Source organism: Orycteropus afer, unplaced genomic scaffold, assembly GCF_000298275.1.
Source record: "Orycteropus afer afer isolate SDZICR_OR568_19922 unplaced genomic scaffold, OryAfe1.0 scaffold00132, whole genome shotgun sequence".
NCBI classification, from domain to species: domain Eukaryota; kingdom Metazoa; phylum Chordata; class Mammalia; order Tubulidentata; family Orycteropodidae; genus Orycteropus; species Orycteropus afer.
The window spans coordinates 5,426,631-5,447,155 of NW_006921719.1; the positions used below are offsets into that span (position 1 = coordinate 5,426,631).

Consider the following 20,525-nt stretch of genomic DNA (forward strand, 5'->3'; position numbering starts at 1 on the left):
GGGTTTGAACCGCCAGCCGTCTGGTTAGCAGGCAAGTGTCTTAGCCACTATGCTACCAGAGCTCCCGTCAAATATATAGTCAGTGGATAAATGCAATATGCCATCTACAAAAAAGAGAGAGAAAAGACATCGTATTAAAGCCTTCTTGCGATCCTGTGTTTGATAGGATGAAATTCACAAAAACATGTTTAAATTGGAAAAGCAGATTATTGAGATGGAAAATTTTGCAAGTCATTTGGAGGAGGTGTTCATCACTGTGGAGGTAAGAGCATGCTTTGTTACTCTGTCATACACACACCACAGTTGGTGTTAGGTGCCATCAAGTCGATTTCCAACTCATAGCAACCCTATGTGACAAAGAAGAACTGCCCCATAGGGTTTTCTTGGCTATAATCTTTACAGAAGCAGATTGTCAGGTCTTTCTCCCACAGAGCCACTGAGTGGTTTGAACTGCTGACCTTTCAGTTAGCAGTCAAGTGCTTAACCATTGCACCAGCAGGGCTCCTTTCTTACAGGTTAGAGAATCTGTTTTCTTAGAACATGAGATAGCACGTGTGGGGAGCCTTTCCTGACTGGCCCCTACCCACAGCCCTTCCTCTGCTCTCCCATAGCACCTTGGGCATACCTCATGAAACAAATTACCTGTTAATATTCCCTACTGAACTGTAAGCTCTCAGAAATTGGAAGCTAGATCTTCTTTATATCCCTGGTCCTACTACAAAGTATGTTTCTGGGTAGGCATTTTATGTTTGTTGAATGAATGACACATACATCTTCCAAACACACTCCTTCTCTTCACTGAGTCCTCTAGCTTCTTATGCCCTGTATAGCTGCATCACCAACTATCCTGACTTAGACCCCTGTCCTAACACAGATGGTTTAAAGACAGCATTATCAAGCAGAAGCCTTTCATTTGAACTCAAGTAGTAAAAAGATGAACAGTTTTCTCTTGTCTCATTTTTTTATGCTAACATGTCATTCACTGAGAGAACCCCTTGGATGTTATTTGATGCTACTGGCTGTTTAGCTAAAGACAGCGGAGTTGCATGTTGTTTCCTTCTTCTCAGGGTTGTTCATTTTAGGCCTTTGGAGGTACCTGCAATGTTGACTACATGAAGTTATGTGAGGACTTTTCAAGCATTTGCAGTTGTTTTAAAAGGCAATGCACCGACTTCTGCCTGTTAATGCCACTCAAACACAGGCATACTTTTAACTCTATGGATTAAAATAATAATAATAATAGTAATAAGTTTATATGTCATTTTTTTGCGTATTTAGGACCAGACTTTCCCTGAGAGATCAGTAAGAATTTTACGAATCTAGAGTGGAATTCTCATCCTTTGAAGGCCCCTCTCCATCCCAGCGCTGAAATGGGGGAAGAATGTGGGCTCTTGTGTCAAAGGACAAAGTTTCAAACCTTGACTACTGAGATAGAAGCTGCTGCTCTGTAACTTCTGCCCACTGTTCATTATTGGGTCCCCTGGTGGCGTAGTGCCTAAGGCATTTGACTGCTAACCAGAAGGCTAGCAGTTCAAACCCACCAGCCACCCCTCAGAAGGAAGATTGGGCAATCTACTTCTGTAGTTATACTGCTTTGGAAACCCAAGGAGGGGCCACTATGAGTCAGACCTGACTCCATGGCAGTGAGTTTTGAGTTTAGAGCTACACAGAACAAGATGAGTTCCTCTTTCATGGACCAGCCTGGATAAGGCATTATGAGACACCCATCCTATCTTTGATAAGTGTTAACTTATTTTTCATAAAATTAATAAGTTTCTGCACCTATCACCAAATATGTTACAGTTCCTGGGTGTGCCTAAGTAGGTATTTCATATACCACTGTGACGCCAGCATTTAATCCAGCCTTCCAGATGAGGGTGGAGCAGGGCTGAGAGCCATGGGACTCCATCCTTGACTCCCTTCATGTGATGCTCTATTTCTATCAATGTAGCCTCAGATTGTATCAACAGAAGCACCTCACACAGATTAACTAAGCCCCAGGATCCTTTTCCAGGAAGCTGCACATTCTTTATCCCCAGTATTAAAAGAGAGGAGAACATACAGAAAGTTCAGACCCTTTCCCTTCCAAGGACAAAACTTACACTCTGCTTTGTCAGAACACAGATCAGAGCAAGGTATCCTCACCCTTAGGAAGGACTCTGAGGTCATACTTTCATTTTCAATGCTAGGAGGTCATCTATTACTTTTCCTTCTTTTCTACCATGCCATCAAGTCTTATGCATATAAGCGGTGCTCAGTAAATACTCCCTGAATGATTGTTACAAGCCTCTTTTTTGGAAATGCCCATGTCATCTGAGGAGGATAATATCAAGCAGGACCTGCAGAGCTCTTCTGAGCTTCCAGTATCAGTAGTAGGGGCCAGGAGTCAGTATAAAACTAAACTCACTGCCATCGAGTCGGATCCAACTCATAGTGACCCCTCCTTGGGTTTCTGAGGCGGTATACTCTAATTAATATTTCTCACCTACTGTGCTCCAGGAATAAGTATTGTCACAACTCTTCCTCTGCCTTCCTGCATTTTCTCATCTGTTAGGTAGACCCACCTGACAATGACCCTTATTCTCTTTTGCTTTCATCTGTCCCCGGTTGATGAGGCTTTGTATGATCCTGGTGTTTATATGTTCCAAGAAACAGGGAGTAGAGGTGACTAACATGAGATGTTCAGAGCTCAAGAGGAAAAGACAGAGCAAACATCTCTGTGTTAAGGTCCAAGGTCCCAGTGGCAGGCTGACTCTTCACTAATAACCTCCCTGATCTGTTGTCATGTTGATAAGAGGAGGCTAATACGGGGAAGGATTGCCAAATGCTTCCAAGAGAAAAAGCAGATTATCCCTAGAGCATTAGGCTGAAGATTCCTGTGTCCTAACTCTCCCAGTATCTACCCCAGCATCCTTTAGACAAATGATATGACAAGGCTGAGGGGCTAAAACAGTCCTAGGTAGATGCATTTTCATGCCCCTCATGACTGTGACTCACATACTATATGCACTGAAGTGATGACTGAAATCACCTGTCTTACAGGAGAATTTTGGAAGACAAGAACAAAACTTTGAGTCACATTACAATGAGATCTTGGAGACACTTGCTCAAAAATATGAAGAAAAAATACAAGCTCTAGGGGAGAAAAAGAAAGAGAAGCTGGAAGCCTTGTATGAACAGCTGGTTAGCTGTGGAGAAAACCTTGAAACCTGTAAAGAATTGATGGAAACAATAGAGGAGATATGTCATGAGGAGAAGGTCGATTTCATGAAGGTCAGTAACAGAATGCAAAGAAAAGCAATGAAATAATGAACTGAAATGACAGTTATGACTGAGGTAGGTTAGTTGCCCTCTTCCCACCTGGAGTGTCAGAATTGGTGTTGATAGTCAGCATCCATTTGATTCCTTTCAATGTTCATGATAGTGAGGTTGTCACCCTCTCTCTCTGCATAGCTCCACCATGAATGGCAGAGAAGGCTCACAAGCTGCTCACCCTCCATCATTGCTGAGGTAACCAGCAGAGTCTTTGGCCCTCTGTCCTGGTTATCTACAGATCTGCCCCCTCATCCTATAGCTGGGCAAAGACAGCGAGTGCCCTGAGAGTTTTCTGGCTACCTTGCATGGCCCTCAGATAGAGATTTGGGGAGAAAGTTGTCCAGACTGAAAAGGTATTCAGATTTCCCAGTTACAAGTGTGTTGTTGTCATTAGCTGCCATCAAGTTGGCCCCTGTCATGGCAACCTCATGCACAACAGGACTGGACTATTGTGATCCATAGGGTTTTCACGGGCTGATATTTGGACATAGATTGTCAGGCCTTTTTCCCTAGTCTGTCTTAGTCTGGAAGCTCCATTGAATCCTGTTTAGCATCATAGCAAAGCACAAGGCTTCACTGACAGAGGGTGGTGGCTGCACTTCAGGCACATTGGTCAGGACTCAAACCCCAGATTTCTGAGGTAAGAATTCTGCTGCTTAACCACCATGGCCCTCTAGTTAACAAATGTACCAGTTATAAGTATTACTTATAACGTCATAAACTCAGAAATGCATTAGTGTTCTTAAAATCAGATTATGCTGATCCCCAGCCCCCATGCAGCTGGCCGTGGAATTTCAGTCTCAGTCAGAGCTGGGGTCCCCTTTCTTCACAATGCCCCACAGAAATATGGGGCAGATGTGGTGTCAAGACATGAGGGAAGAACCCTCAACCTTGATATCTTTGTGGCTCTCAAGTGTGGCCCCTCATTGTCCATGTCCATAGTCATTCCTCAAAATCCAGCAGCTCTTCCTTCCTGCCATTCAGGCAAACGACCTGTGACTGGAGCAGGAAAGAAATTTGGCACCATTAGAGCCAAACATGCCTTTTGAACTACAGTACCATGTAGATCAAAGACATAATCTAGAGTAAGGGAAAAGTAATATACATAAAAGTATTCTTCTCACTGTAATTTATGATGGTGAAAAATGGGAAACAACCAAAATGTCCACCAATAAAGGAACAGTGAAGTAAATGATGGAGTTTCTAGTCAATGAACTGTTATGCAGTCTTTCACATTGATGGTCCAGAAGATCATTTGTAATATAGAAAGTGCTTACAGAGTATTGATGGGAAAAAGCAGTGGATATAAATTATGTCGCTTTAAGTGTGTGCAACCACATAAAATATGGAAGAAAATACAGAGGTATTGAGATATGACTGATTTTTCCTGGCTGATTCTTTTTTGTTTCCCTAATTTCCAGGTTTTCAAAATATACTCATATTACTATCTAGTTTGAGGAAGAAATTTATTTCCAAAATTAGTTTAATATCTTCTTTCTTCTTCCTTTTTAGGATGCAGTGATTATGGCTGACAGGTAATATTTTTGTTCTGATGTGTATTATACTCTTCTGTTCCTTCTACCTCTGGATATCTAAATAGACTCAGTTCCACTTTGCTATCCAATTGCAGTTTTAGCTTTTATGTCTGACTGTAAGAATAAAATAGCACTGGCTTTGGAATGAAGGCTTCTTAGAGGGGTCAAGAGAATCCTTTCATCTCAAATGTCAGAACCTCAAGGCTGGAAGGGGCTGTAGAGTGAGGCCCAGCCAGTAAGCCCAAGGCCAGATGATCTCCACAAGTCCCTATTTCACCTAGCAGGAAACGGAAACTGGAGAGGCTGTGACTGCCCAGCCTTTTGTGCCCACTCTTGGCCAGGACCCAGACTGTAGGGCTACCAAAGGCACACATGTTTTAGATCAGTCAGACAGGAATTCAAATCCCGCTACCCCTATGATCTCGGACAAGTCAACTCAGTCCAGATGCACGAGGGATAGTTTTGTAATAAGTAATAAAACAATGTTTGTAAAGCAATATGGATATAGAATGAATGTAAAGATACAAGGGTTAAGTGATGGGTTTTGGCAAAAGATAGACCTGGCTTCAAATTCTGCCTCTGCCACTTTGCAGATCTTCTGACAGCTGGGAAGCAGGTCCAAGGATACTCAGAGCCCTGCTCCACAGTCAGCAGTTTGAGGGTGCTTGGCCATGTGGAAAGGAAGCCCTAGAGAGTCTGAATCCTGGCACATGCCCTCTGTACAGCTTGGAGACTGGGGTAGCATGGAGGTGGGGCTTTCCAGGTCAGCACTTTAAAAAAATCTTCCAGAGGATGTGTATCTGGATCTCACAGGTAGAACCCCTCACACACACCCTTGTCTCTGCTCCTCCCCCTGAAAGGCACAAACCAACTCCACCCATCCCCAGTCATGAGCTTCTGGGTCAGTCACCAAAGCACATGGCAGAAGGCAGTCAACAGCATGTTAAAATAAGAAATAAAAGTTCAGCAAAGTGGTCCTCTTCCTTTATTCCAGTGACCCAGCACTAGAGACATACCCTAAGGGAAATTAATGGGTCTTTTTATACCAACAGACTTGGGCAATTTCTGAAAACTAAAACAGATGTGGAACTTTCTGCCCAGCCTGACTTTGAAGACCAGACCTTGGACTTCTCAGATGTGGAACAGCTGATGGATTCCATTAACACCATCCCAGGTGCAAATCTTACCCCAAACCAAACTCACTGCCATGGAATTGATTCCAACTCATACCAACCCTATAGGACCAAGTATTATTTCCCCATAGGTTTCTAAGGCTTTAAATCTAAGACTGCCTCATCTTTCTCCTGCAGAGTGGCTGGTAGGTTTGAACCACAGACCTTTTTGTTAGCAGCCAAATGCTTTAACTACTACACCATTAGAGTTCCCTATCTTACCCAAGTACATCCAAACCAAACCAGTTGCCTTTGTGTTGACTCTGACTCATGGTGACCCCCTGTATATCAGAATAGAACTGTGCTCCATAAGGTTTTCAATGGCTGATTTTTTTCTTTTCTCAAAAGCAAATTGCAAAGGCCCTGAGGCAAAGATGTCCTTGAGATATTGAGGGATATCAAAGGGGTCATAATGGCTGATTTTTTTTTCAGGAGTGCCTCTTGGTGGACTCAAACTTCCAACAAATGAGTATGTTAACTGTTTGCACCATCCAAGGACTCCACCTGTGTACATACTTTATGGCAATTTTAGATTTCCCTGAGCTCTAAGTAAAATACTTTGATGGCTAGAGAAATCATAAAGATTTAGAAACGTAATTTTTTTCCCCTGCAATTTCATGTTTTTATTTTTATGGCTTATAAGGGTTAAAACAGAGGTTGGTCTCCCAGAGGTAAGTGCCCACTTCCACTGTTCAGGGCATCAGTATCAGGTCCCAGGCAGCCTTAAAATATTTTCCATCTGCAACCCTCCCAGCTTTGTAAGCGCCTGCCCTACTGCGGAATTTACACCAAGTAAGCAGCCAAATTTGTTCCTTAAATGCAATATTTATGTTCCTCCTGGAGAGAGGCAGGCTGATCACATGCTTTCTGATGGCCTGGAAGGCTGTTTGGTAGATAGAGCTGGGTGAGAATCCTAGTTCAGCCACTTCCTAGCTCTGTGGCTTTGGACAAGTTATCTAACCTCTCTGAGTCTTAGTTCCCTCACCTGTAAAATGGACACAATAATGCCTCGTGGTGATAGGGTGAGAATTAAATGAAGTAATTTATGTACAGTATATTGCACAGTAGTAGGTAGCTCTTTAGGAGCTCTAGTAACACAATGGGAGCTCTGGTGGCAAAGTGCCTAAGGCATTTGACTGCTAACTAGAAGGCTGGCAGTTCAAACCCACTAGCCACTCCTTGGAAGGAATGTTGGGCAATACTTCCATAGTGATGTTATGTTTGTTGTTATGTGCCATCAAGTCGGACCCAACTCATAACGACACCTCCTTGGGTTTCTGAGGTGGTATCACTACGGAAGTAGATTGCCCAACCTTCCTTCCGAGGAGTGGCTGGTGGGTTTGAACCACCAGCCTTCTGGTTAGCAGTCAAGTGCCTTAGGAGGGGTCGCTATGAGTCGGATCTGACTCAACAGCAGTGAGTTTTTTAGCTAGTAGCACAATGATTAAGGCATTCAGCTGCTAACCAAAAGGTCAGCAGTTCAAACACATTAGCCGCTCTGCAGGAGAAACATGAAACAGCCTGCTTCTATAAAGATTTACAGTGTTAGAAACCCTATGGGGACAGTTCTACTCTGTCCTACAGGGTCTCTATGAGTCAGAAGTGACTTGATGGCACCAGGTTTGATTTTTTTTGTTTAGTTAGCTCTTTAAAATATTACTGTGATTGCTTATTTCTTAGAATAATACTAGAATTCATGCTTCCTTGACTACTCATTTTCCCTTCTTCACCAACACCCAACAACATGATTGTAAACAATGTTGTGTATGTTATTTCAGTTTTTTCCTGAGCCTAGATTTTTTAAAAAATAAAAATGGGATCATGCTAGTTTGTAATCTACTTTTTCAGCAAAAAAATTATAATGAATATTTTCTCATACAGATAATTTCTTCCCCAATATCATTTAAATGGCTATATAAACATTCTGTTATATGGAAGTACCTTAATTTGTTTACTTGGTCCTCAATTGTTGTTGCAACATCTGTCTCTACATTTTTCACCATTATAAACTATCCTTAATAATAAATCTTTGGGGCCATTCTTAGAATCCTTGGGTAAAAGAAGATTCCATTGAGTTATGATGCCCATTAGATGGTCCTTTCCCCCTCCTCTGCACAAACTATCAGCCCCAGTCATTTGGAGACCTGGGTTCAGTTTCCAGCCAATGCACTCATGCACAGAGATCACCGATGTGTCAGTGGAGGCTTGAAGGTTGCTGTGATGCTGAACAAATTTCAGAGGAGCTTTCAGACTACGATAGACAAGGAAGAAAAGCCTAACAATCTACATCTGAAAATCAGCCCGTGAAAGCCCTGTGGATCCCAGTGATCCAGTCTTGTTGTGCATGGGGCCACCCTGAGTCAGGGCCTACTTAATGGCAACTAACAACAACAGTCATTTGGAAGGAAAAGCATTATCACCTATGTCAGTCCTTGAGAGACACTGACAGTGTATTAGTTATCTAGTGCTGCTCTAACAGAAAATACCAAAAATGGGTGGTTTTAATAAACAGGAGTTTATTCTCTTACAGTTTAGGAGACTAGAAATCTCCTAGAGTTCAAAGTGCCAAGCTGTAGGGGCTAGGTGAAGGCCCCTCAACCTTGGGCCTCAGCTCTGCGTCTTGCTCCTGGCTGACTGGAGCTGGAGGTGCCTCTTCACTCAAGCAGCTGTTGGCTGTTGATGCTGACTGACAAACTCAAGGTCAGCAAATAAAATGGCACAGTCTCAAACAACATGTCAGACCACTAGTTCAAGTCCAGAGATGTCCCAAGATTGGCAGGAAACATGGCACTGCTGAATGAAGACTCGGCTACATGCAGGGTCCAAGTGTGCCAAAAGGCTCCAGAGACCTTTCTCAGTGCTTCTTTTTATATAAGAAGTGGAAGCAGATCACATACCTAAGGCAGCTACTCAGCTGCTCCAGTAGATGCCACCATGGAGTTGATTACCAGTCTCATCATGGAAAATAACTACATCCAGCTGCCCAGCCACTCAAAACCAAGCCCAGCCAAGTTGACACATGACCTTAACTACCACAGTTATTCTTACCCTCCTTGTGTCCAGATTCCATGTGGACCCCCCCTCCCTCCTGCTTGTATCAGTTGCTTCCTGAGGGGTTTAACAACTCCCAGAGCCATCCCTTCCCTTAAACTGCATCTTCTGGTGAGGAGAGGATACACAAGGGCATCTTTTATGCATCCTGAGTTTGTCGTGTGGGGATATCAATTCTCTGTCTTCCCTCCTTTGTGATGTTATGGCCTTCCAGCCTATTATAATCTGAGTTGTCTAGAGGAGCAAAACCAATGAAGTATATATAAATATCCATACAAACAATGAAACAACTCACTGCTGTTGAGTTGAATCCCACTCATAGTGACCCCTCCTTGGGTTTCCGAGGCAGTATCTCTGTGGAAGTAGATTGCCCAACCTTTCTTCTGAGGAGTGACTGGTGGGTTTGAACTGCCAGCCTTCTAGTTAGTAGTCAAATGCCTTAGGCACTATGCCACCAGAGCTCCTTAAATATCTATTATAGAGATAAATGTCCTTCAAGGAAATGGCTTATGTAATTGTGAAGAAATGGCTCATGCATTTGTGGGGCTGGCAATCCTAAATCCATGGGTCAGGCAGCAGGCTGAAAACCTTTGCTGGCTCACAAGATTGCAGGGGCAGAGGAACTCAAAATCTGCAGGTTAAGCAGCAGGCCAGAGACTTCTGCAGGCTTGTGTTCCAAGAACCAGAGAACAGGCAATGAGAAGAGTGCAGGATCGAGAAAGAGAACAAGCTTTGCCAGAATATGCATTTGCCAGAATATCCATACTGGAGGCAGGTCACACCCCCAAGGAAACTATTCTTTCAACTGATTGGCTGCTCACATCAGATCACAAAATGGAAGGTATATAATATCTGCTAAACCACTGAGAATCATAGCCTATCCAAGTTGACACATAACATTAACCATCACACAGCCTCTGACCAGAAAGGAAAGGACTGAATACAGCAAAGGAAATTCCTTTGAATTAAAGCTTTGGGGCAGAAAAAAAAAAAAACCCAATCCCATAGCATTTTCATGGTTGTAAATCTTTATGGAAGCAGACTGTCTCATCTTTCTCCCATGGAGAGGCTGGTAAGTTCAAACCACTGACTTGTTGGTTAGCAGGCAAATTATTAAAACCCATGATAAAGGGAGGTGTTTCCATGGGAAGAGAATTATGGAGGAAAAACATTACTTGATTTTATTCTTATTTATGTGTATCTATATGGGGCTAGTGGAGGCAGAGGTATTAACCTACAGAGAAGAAAAGAATAAACTTAATAGATAGACTCTGAAGAAATTGGTTCTGAAAAGCACAATTGGTCAATCCCAATCTTCTTTCATTGTAGTGTGGAAAATGGTCATTGGGAAGCTCCACCAGTGGAAACAGGATATCCCTATTAAACAATCCTTGCCCTTTGTCTACTCCAGTCGTGGGGGCAGCAGTGCTGTGGTCCTCATTATACTGTCTCTTCAGATAGCATGGAAGGGCCAGAAGAGTAATAACCTGGTATAGGACTGACAGACTATTCCCTGCCACTGCCCTCTATCTCCCCTTGAGCTGTTGTGGGTTTGTGAAAGCAGGAATGGATTTCTGGTCATTCCTTGTAGGCTCATGGTTAGGAAGTTCTACCTTACTGTTCTTGTCCACTCTGGGCTGCCTCTTCCATGCTCAAAGACCACAGATGCATTAGAGAAAGTGGTCCTATATGGCAGAGCTTGCTCCTACCCCAAACCCCTACATAAGATTCTTCATTTGTTTCTTTTCATTTTCTAGCTCCTTCTGCTCCAGTGATAAACCCACAGGTCCCAAACTCAGCCACGGGTTCCTCAGTTCGAGTGTGCTGGAGCTTATACTCCGATGACACTGTGGAGAGCTACAAGCTGTCCTACTGGCCAGTGACAGATGGCTCACCCCAAGAGGACCAGGCAGGTAAGGCTCTGCCTCGAACACATGCCCACTCAGGAATAGCTGGGCTCTGCCTTGCTGACAGTTGGGAAAGTAGAGGTGGGCTGGATCTGCAAACCCAGCTCCTTGGAGCTATTATGATATGGGAGTCATGAGGAGTTGTTTGGCTAGAGGATGGGATGCAGGCAGGTAGATAAGCAATGGCAGGAAGGGCTGAAAGGCGAGTTGAGGCTTGACTGGGGAGGACCACAAGACCAGGCTAAGGGTTCTGGAGTGTATCTATAGGCCATCATGTCAGAGTTATGCTTGGGAGTTATATTTGGGATGCACACCATGCAGGAAGGAGCAGGAACGCCCCTTGACTAGGAGGCCCAGCTGAGCTGGCTGGCCTCCAGCAGTCCCTGGCTGTGAGTTTCAGTAATTTCAGCATGATCTTCTCAGAGCAACCCTGTGTTACAGGAGAAAGTAGAGGGCTGGTCTGCAGACCTCCATGAAGGATAAAGGGGCCTCTGGAAGAGGTGCTGATAACCAGATCCACATTCCTAGGTGCTCCTGGGAATGTCCTCCAGCCCCCATTCCAGGCAGCCCATGATCCATCCTTTTCCCAGGAAATGGGGCTGGTTGGTGTGAGGTTAGGGGTGGGGTAACCTTCCCCAACCCAGTGATCAAGAAGTCATTCTCCTCTTGACAAGGGAGGGTCAGACAACACGAGAGCCCCAGCTGAGCATCTAAAGTGGTCAGGGGGCCAAGGCCAGCCTGGCAGTACTTGTGCTTTATGCATGGAATCAAGATGGGATTGCTGGAAAGGGGCTTAGAGATGTCCTTTTTTTTTGTTTAATTTTTAATTTTTATTGTGATTTGGGTGAAAGTTCAGAGTAAATTCACTTTCAATACAGTAGTTCATACACATTTTATCTCATGACATTGACTACAATTTCCCACAGTATAATAGCTCTCTTCCCACTCCCCCCGCCCCATAGCTACTTCTTCCCTGTGTCCTTCCCTCCCATGCTCTCTTGCCCTCCAAGCTGTCTCCCTATGCATACACTGCCCTTCTATTCTCCCATGACTGATCTTTCCAAGGAATATATCTACCTAGTGTAAATGTTCAGCTCATATGCCCATCTTTTATTTGGCTGGAAGCCACAGGAGTGGGTTCAATACCAGACCTGAAGGGCAGTAAGGGACCATAGTCTCAGGGGTTTCACCAGGCTCTATCAGACCAGCAAACCTGGTCCTTTTTTTTTTTTTTTTAATGATTTTGAGTTTTGTTCTACATTGTTCTCCTACTCTATCCAGGATCTCCTACATAGATCCCCCTCTGAGTGGGTTGACAGTGGTAGCTGAGCACCATCTACTTCTTCTGGTGTCATGGTCATATAGGCTGAGAATCACATGGTCCACCAGTCTCTTGGACTAATTGTTTCCATGTATCTTTGGTTTTCTTCATTCTTCTTTGTTCTGGATGAGGAGAGACCCATTGTTGCATCTAGATGGCCACTTGCAAGCTTTTAAGATCCCAGTCACTACTAACCAAAGTAGGACATAGAACAAAGTTTTTGTGTAGTGTGTTATACCAATTGAGCTTGTTGACCCCTGCAACCTGTGGACCTGCCCACAGGTCCAACTACTTACTCCCTCTGGGTAGCTGGCTGTGGCCAAGAAGTCACTACAGCCTTGTCCCTTGTCAGCTCTACTATATACCTGGAGAGATGTCCATTTTATGGATTAGTAAACAGAGACCCAGAAAGAAATGAGTTGTCCAGGGTGACACAGTGAATTGGACAGAATCAGGATAAGAATCTGGCCGGTAGGCTTCCTGCCCAGAGCTCTGCTCATCATTCCAGGCCATGCAGGCAAAGGATTCTGAATACCAGAAGGTGAAGGCAGGACCAGGAAGAACAGGGAATCCTTGAGAAAAGTTCAGAGTAAGTTTAAGCAATGATGAGGGAGGGGGAGGGGGATCAGAATAAGGAGTAAAGAAAGCATGGACTGGTGGAGAGAGCAGCATTGTAAAGGGAAGCTGGGGACCAAGAAGTCAGACCTAATTAATCACGATTTTTGCCATTAATCAACTTTATTGGCACCTTTGCAGGCACACAGAAGCCTTTGTGTTGGGGCTGTATTGTGGCAGTTTACTAAGATCTTTTAAATGGACCACTTTGTTTTAAAGAAACTGATACCAGAGGGTGAATTGCTATATTATCACTGCCTTTCAAGAGTCTGGATGGTTTGGGCATGTATCAGCTTTTGCTGCGTAACAACAACAGTCTACATAACAACATCCCCCAAACATGATTTATGGCTTAAAATGGTAAAAATTTATTTCTCATACTTCAGTAGGTTGGCTAGATAGTTTTTCTGGCCTGAGCCACCTGGGCTAGGGCTAGATGGCCTAGCATGGCCTTACTCACCTATCTGAAGCTTCAACTGGTATGGCTGGGCTGACTTAGACAACTGAGGCTTCTCTCCATGTTGTCTCTTATTCTCCAAGAGGCTGGCTTGGTCTTGTTCACATGGTAAAAAACAATAACCACAACAAAAAAAAAAACAACATCAAGTCTGACTAATGGTGACTCCATGTGTGTCAAAGCAGAACTGTGCTCCATAAGGCTTTCAGTGGCTGATTTTTCAGAAGTAGCTCGCCAGGTCTTTCTTCCAAGGAGCCTCTGGGTGAGCTTGAACCTCCAAACTTTCAGTTAGTAGCTGAGTGCTAACTCGTTTGTACTACCCAGGTGGTCTTGTTCACATGGTAATTGGGACTGTTCACAGCAGCAAGAGGACAACCCTGTATGTGCTTGCACTTTCCAAGCCTCTGCTTGCATCACGTTTACTTTCACCCCATTGGCCAAAGCAAGTCACATGACTAAACCCAGCTTCAAGGGACAGTGAGAAACACTGCACCTCTTAATGGAAGGTCCAGCAAAGTCACATGCAGAGGAATATGCACACAGGGTTGGGAGGAATGTGTGGCCAGTTTTAGCGTAGTGCCTAAGCTACTTGACTGCTAACCAGAAGGCTGGTGGTTCAAACCCACCAGCCACTACTCAGAAGGAAGGTTGCGCAATCTACGTCTGTAGTGATACTGCCTCAGAAACCCAAGGACGGGTCGCTATGAGTTGGGTGCAACTCAACAGTACATAACAACAACAACACAATGGAGTTCAGCATTGAAATTGGAGCCACTCTGCCTATTTTTAGGATTGAATTCTTGTCTTTTTCTTTTTTTTCTTTTTTTTCAGAGTTTACAGTGACTGTCAAAGAAACATACTGTTCAGTGACAAATCTTGCGCCAAATACCCAGTATGAATTTTGGGTTACAGCTCAGAACAGGACTGGCACCAGCCTTGCCAGTGAGCATGCAGTGTACATGACAGGTAAAGTGACTACTCGTTTTCTGTACCACAGCCTTCTTCACAGAGACACAACAGTCACATGTTTCTAGACATGACAGGATTCTTAAATTCATTTGAAAGGGCGTATATTTATAAATAGCAGTATATTTATTTTATTCATTTAATAAAAGAAGTCTGCATGCCTGTTTTAGGTTCTTAGCCCTGCTGTAACACAAGTACCACAAGTGGGTGGTTTTAAAGAACAGAAATGTATTTTCCCCCAGTTCTGAAGGCAGACAGCCCAATCCGGGTCACAGCCATATGAGTGCTTCCTTGTCAGTAGCCCAGATATTCTTAGGTTCCTTGGCAATCCTCACATGGCATCTGCCTTCGCCCACGTATGCGTGTGCTTCTGTGTCTAACCTGCTTTTTTATAACTCAGAAGTGATTAGATTTAGAACCCACCCTAGACTGATATGGCTTCATTAAGGTAACAAAACTCTGTTTTCAAACAGAATTATAGCTATAGGTACAGGGGTTAGGATTCCAACACACATTTTGGGGAGTCAATTCAATCCATAACAGCTGGCATGGCAGGAACATTTTCTCATGGTTGCTCTCAAAATAACAAAGATGCTGCTCAGTCACACTTCCATTTGAACCTTGCAACCAGTCTCCAAGTTGCCCTGGTGGCACATGGTTAAGCACTCAGCTGCTAACCAAAAGGTTGGCAGTCCAAACCCACCAGCCACTCCATGGAAGAAAGATTACAGCCTTTCTTCCCTAGGGGGCAGTTCTACTCTGTCACCCTATACAGTCACTGTGAGTCAGAATCAACTCAAAACAGCAATGGGTTGAATGAGTTGGAATCGACTCAGTGGCACACAACAACAGTCTCCACTCCAGAAACATCAGAAAGGCAGTCCGTGGTTTGCCTTCTATTGCACTGAATCCTTTTTGTGGGGAAGAGGAGAGTATTGCAATGTTTGACCTTGGCTATGAACAAAATGGCTGGAAACACACAGATAGCTGCTCATCTCTCCCTTTCTCCTAAATTTAGCGCCTTCTCCCCCCATTATAAAAATAAGAGAGATAAGGAGCTGTGAAGAGGCTGCACTGATTTGCTGGGAATCTGGGAACTTGAATCCTGTTGACTCGTACACAGTGGAGCTGACCCAAGCAGAAGTGCCAGAAGGCTCGGGTGTCACAGAGTGAGTCACAAGGGCCATTTGCTGGGTGTCAAAGCCTTGGCACCTGACACAGTAAAAAGACTCTTCAGAGAAGGTCAGAATTAGTGACACAGCCCTAGCCAACGTAAAGGAGCCCTGGTGGCACAGTGGTTATGTGCTTGGCTGCTAACTAAGGGGTTGCTGTTTTGAAACTACCAGCCACTCTGTGGGAGAAAGATGCAGCAGTCTACTTCCATAAAGATTTCAGCCCTGGAAACCTATGGGGCATTTCTCCTCTGTCCTGCAAGGTCACTATGAGTCCATTTGACTCGATAGCAATAGGTTTAGTTTTGAGTTAGTTTTCATGAAAAATAGCTGCAATGCTATTCTTTTTTCTTTTTCTTTCTGGATAGCAAGGCCACTGATAAGTGGGCTTTGTTTTTTTAAATTGTGATTTGGGTGAAAGTTTACAGAGCAAGTTCATTTTCCATTTAACAGTTCGTATACATTTTGCTTCGTGACATTGATTACAATCCCCACAATGTAACAGTTCTGTTCCCACTTCCTCCCTGTGGTTACCTTTTCCCTGTGACAGTCTTTTGTATGCATTCCTGCCCTCTGAGCTATCTCCCTCTGCAAATGCTGCCCTTCTGATCTTCCATGGTTGATTGTTCTAAGTAGTATACCTACCTGGTGTAACTAATTGTTCACCTGGTAGGCCTGTCTGTTGTTTGTTAGGAAGCCATGGGAGTGAGTTCAATTCTAGGCACAAAGCATGATTAGGGGCCATAGTCTCAGGAATTTCATCAGTCCCTGTCAGAGCAATAAGCCTGGTCTTTTTTATGATCTTGAGTGCTTTGCTCTACTTTTTTCTCCCACTCTATTCTGGATTTCCTATTCTGATACCTTTCTGAGGGGTTGACAGTGAAAGCCAGGCACCACCTAGTTCTTCTGGTCTCAGGGTTATGTAGGCTGAGGCTCACATGGCCCACTAATCCCTTAGACTAATTGTTTCCACACGTCTTTGATTTTCTTCATTCTCCTTTGCTGTTACATCTTAGATGGCTCCTCGCAAGCTTTTAAGACCCCAGTCACTACTCACTAAAGTAGGATTTAAAACGATGTTTTTGTGTAGTATGTTATGCCAATTGAGCTTAATGTCCCCTGCGACCATAGTCCTGAGCCTGTGGTCCCAGTGACTCACTACCTCAAGGAGGATGGCTATGGCTAAGAAGTTATCATCAATCTGCCCCATTACTTCTATTATATATATGGACATTCTTATAGCACATACAAATATGTATGTAGAAATAATGTCTGCCAAATTATATATGGTTATGGGTATAGTGCCTTTTTGCCTACCCATACCTCATCATTTTGCCTTTTTATCTATGAATCCACCCCACAGATTGTCATTATTGATAATACAATAATGTGTATGTAAAAGTATTTACCTTTGTTATCTGTACCTCTTGTGCACCTCTCCATGTCTTCCTTTTCCTTGGTGTTATTGTGCTGGTCCCTTGGTTTTGGTATATTACCTTTTCTTTCACCCAAATCATTATATTACCTAGCAATTTCCCCTCCCCTCCACTCCCCTCCCATCCCTGGTAACCAACCAAGAAACTTTTCTTCCATGTGTAAACGTTTCCTTGACTTTTTACAATAGTGAGCTAATACAATATTTGTCCTTCTGTGATTGACTTATTTCACTCAGCACAATGTCCTCCAAGTTTACCCACATTATGAGGTGTTTTGCAGATTCTTCCCTATACTTTAATGCTATATAGTATACCATTGTGTGTATATGTACTGTGGTTTGGTTAGCCATTCATCTGTTGATGGGCACTATGTTGTTTCCATCTCTTTGCTATTGTGAATAGTGCTGTGATCAACATGGATGTGCACATATCTATTTATGTCCCAGCCCTCACTTCTTTAGAATATATACCTAGTAGTGGGATTGCTGGATCAAATGGTATTTCCATTTCCAACTTCTTAAGGAAGCACCATACTGTTTTCCACAGTGTTGTGTCATTTTACAGTCCCACTAGCAGTGTTTGAGAGTTCCAATCTCTCCATGCCCTCGCCAGCATTTGTTACTTTCTGTCTTGTTGAACTTTACTATTATTGCTGGGGCGAGATGATATCTCATAATTGTTTCAATTTGCATATATAATGGCTAATGATTGTGAGCATTTCTTCATATGTTACTTGGCCACCTGAATATCTTCTTTGGTGAAGTGTCCATTCATGTCTTCTGGCCATTTTTTAATTGGATTGTCTTATTGATGTTGAGGTATTTAAGTTTTCTATAAATTTTAGAGATAAGTCTCTTGTTATGTATGTCACTGGCAAATATTTTTTCCCAATCTATAGGTTCTCTTTTCACTCTTTTGGACAAGAATTTTGATGTGCATAAGAATTTAAATTTTAAAACATTTACCTCAAGTAGATACACTCCCTGGAGAGAACAATCATGGGAGAAAGAAGGGCTGCTTATGCACAGGGAGATAGCTCAGGGGGCAGGAGTGTACGGAGGGATGGACACTGGGAAGAGGTAACTATGGGGAAGAAGTGGGAGGGGAGCTGTTGCATTGTGGTAAACTGTGGTCAATGACATGAGACAAAGTATATGTGAACTGCTGTATGGAAAGTGAATTTGCTCTGTAAATCTTCATCCAAATCACAATAAAAAAAGAATTTAAATTTTAGAAGGCCCAACCATCTAGTTTATCTTCTACTGTTTGTGCATTTTTATTTATGTTTGATAGTCTATTTGTGCCATATATTAGGTCCCCTAAGTTTGCCCCTATCTTTTCTTTGATGAACTTTATACTTTTGGGTTTTACATTTAAGTCTTTGATCCATCTTGTTTAGTTTTTGTGTATGGTGTGAGGTATGGATCTTGTTTTATTTTTCTGTGAATAGATATCCACTTTTGCAGCACCATTTGTTAAAGAGACAGTCTCTTCCCTATTAAATGGATTTTGGCCTTTTGTCAAAGATTAGCTGTTCATAGGTGGATGGAACTATTTCTAGGTTCTCAATTCTGTTCCACTGGTCTATGTATCTGTCATTGTACCAATACCAGGTTGTTTTGATTACCATAGCTCTATAGTAGATTTTGGGGAGCTCTGGTAGCATAATGCCTAAGGTACTGGACTGCTAACCAGAAGGCTAGCGGTTCAAACCACCAGCCACTCCTCAGAAGGAAGATGGGGCAATCTACTTCTGTAGTGATACTGCCTCAGAAACCCAAGGAATGGTCGCTATGATTCGGGTCTAACTCAACAGCACATACAACAACAACATAGTAAGTTTTGAGATTGGGAAGTGTGAGACCTTCTACTTTGTTCTTCTTCTTCAGTTGTACTTTGCTTATACAACATCTGTTTCCTTTCCATATTAAATTGTTGTTGTTGTTATGTGCCGTTGAGTCAGACCCGACCCGTAGCAACCCCTCCTTGGGCTTCTGAGGTAGTATCACCATGGAAGTACATTGCCCAACCTTCCTTCCGAGGAGTGGCTGGTGGGTTTTGAACCACCAACCTTCTGGTTAGAAGTCAATTGCCTTAGGCACTATGCTTTTAGTGACTGGTTTTTCCATATCCCTAAAGAATGTTGATGGGATCTGGATTGGGATTGCATTGAATCTGTAGATCGCTTTGAGTAGTATTGACATTTTTCACAATGGTCAGTCTTCCTATCCATGAGCATGGTATGGTTCTTCTATTTATGTAGATCTCATAGTTTCTTGTAGTAGTGTTTTGTAGTTCTCTTTTTATAGGTCTATTTTGTCCCCAGTAAGATTTATTCCAAACTGTTTTACCTTTTTGGTAGCTATTATAAATGGTATTGTTTTGTTTATTTCCTTTTCAGAGATCTCTTTGTTGACATAGAGGAATCCAACTTATTTTTGTATGTTGATCTTGTATCCTGCCTTTATGCTGAATCTTTCAATTAGTTCCAGTAGTTTTCTTGCTGAGTCTCTGGGATTTCCTATGTATAGAATCATGTTGTTGTTGTTGTTGTTAGGTGCCATCAAGTTGGCTCCAACTCATAGCAACCGTCTCTGTGCAATAGAATGAAACTGCTCAGTCATGTGCTATCCTCACAATCCTTGGTATACCTGAGCCCATCATTCCAGCCACTGTGAATAGGATTATATCATCTGCAAATAGGGATAGTTTTATTTCTTCCTACTGTTCTGGTTACCTAGTGCCACTCTGACAAGAATATACCACAAATGGGATGGCCTTAACAAACAGGAGTTTATTCTCTCATAGTTTGGAGGCTTTAAGTCCAAGTTCAAAGTGCCAGGCCCTAGGGTCTGGGTGAACTTGGACTTAAAACCTCCAAACTATGAAAGAATAAACTGCTGTTTTTTAAGGCTATCCCATTTGTAGTATATTCTTGTCAGAGTGGCACTAGGTAACCAGAACAGAATTTGGTACCAAGAGAGTAGGGTGCTGCTCTGACAGATACCTAAAATGTGGAAACAGGAGTAGAGTGCATCCTTGACCTGAGACCTTGGCAGAGAGACCCCAGCATATGGCATGAGAGACAGCAGGAACAGAGATAAGAGACTGGCAGAGAGATACCAGCAGAGAGACCAGCATGAGAGATGGCAGCAGCAGACCCCAGAGACTAGCATTAAACAGCAACAGGCTTACCATCCCATGGAGAAGAAAGCCAGGTACCATTGGGTAGATGGCTTCCTGGTGGAGTGTTGCCTTTAGGGGTTAATTGGTAGAGAAGACCAGCATAAAATGGAGTAGCAGTTTGGCCAGCCCATGGAGCAAGAAAGCTGAGTATTTTTAGGGCAGGAAGATTTCTCGAGGAGTGGGTTGCCTTTGGCATTAATCGGCAGAAGCAGAGAGACCAAAGAAATGGAAGCAGGTTGATGGGGCAAGATGGTGGAATAGGCAAAAAGACTGCACAGACCCTCTTCAACAAAGAAAAGAGAAACCAATTAACACAGACACAGAAGATAATCCTGGATCCCTGAGCCTTGAAGGGAAGGATATAGAAGTGGACTAAACCCCAACTAGCAGAA

At 43.2% G+C, this 20,525-nt stretch overlaps 1 protein-coding gene across 1 annotated transcript in view; it reads left to right on the plus strand.

Moving 5' to 3' along the window:
- FSD2 (fibronectin type III and SPRY domain containing 2) overlaps window positions 1–20,525 on the plus strand; it is a 55,506-nt gene that overhangs the window by 12,436 nt on the left and 22,545 nt on the right. The window contains exons 2-8 of the mRNA XM_007945113.2: window positions 167–262; window positions 3,043–3,273; window positions 4,828–4,850; window positions 5,903–6,024; window positions 10,831–10,986; window positions 14,205–14,339; window positions 15,358–15,508. Coding sequence (XP_007943304.1) covers window positions 167–262; window positions 3,043–3,273; window positions 4,828–4,850; window positions 5,903–6,024; window positions 10,831–10,986; window positions 14,205–14,339; window positions 15,358–15,508 — 914 coding nt within the window. The remainder of the gene's footprint in view (window positions 1–166; window positions 263–3,042; window positions 3,274–4,827; window positions 4,851–5,902; window positions 6,025–10,830; window positions 10,987–14,204; window positions 14,340–15,357; window positions 15,509–20,525) is intronic.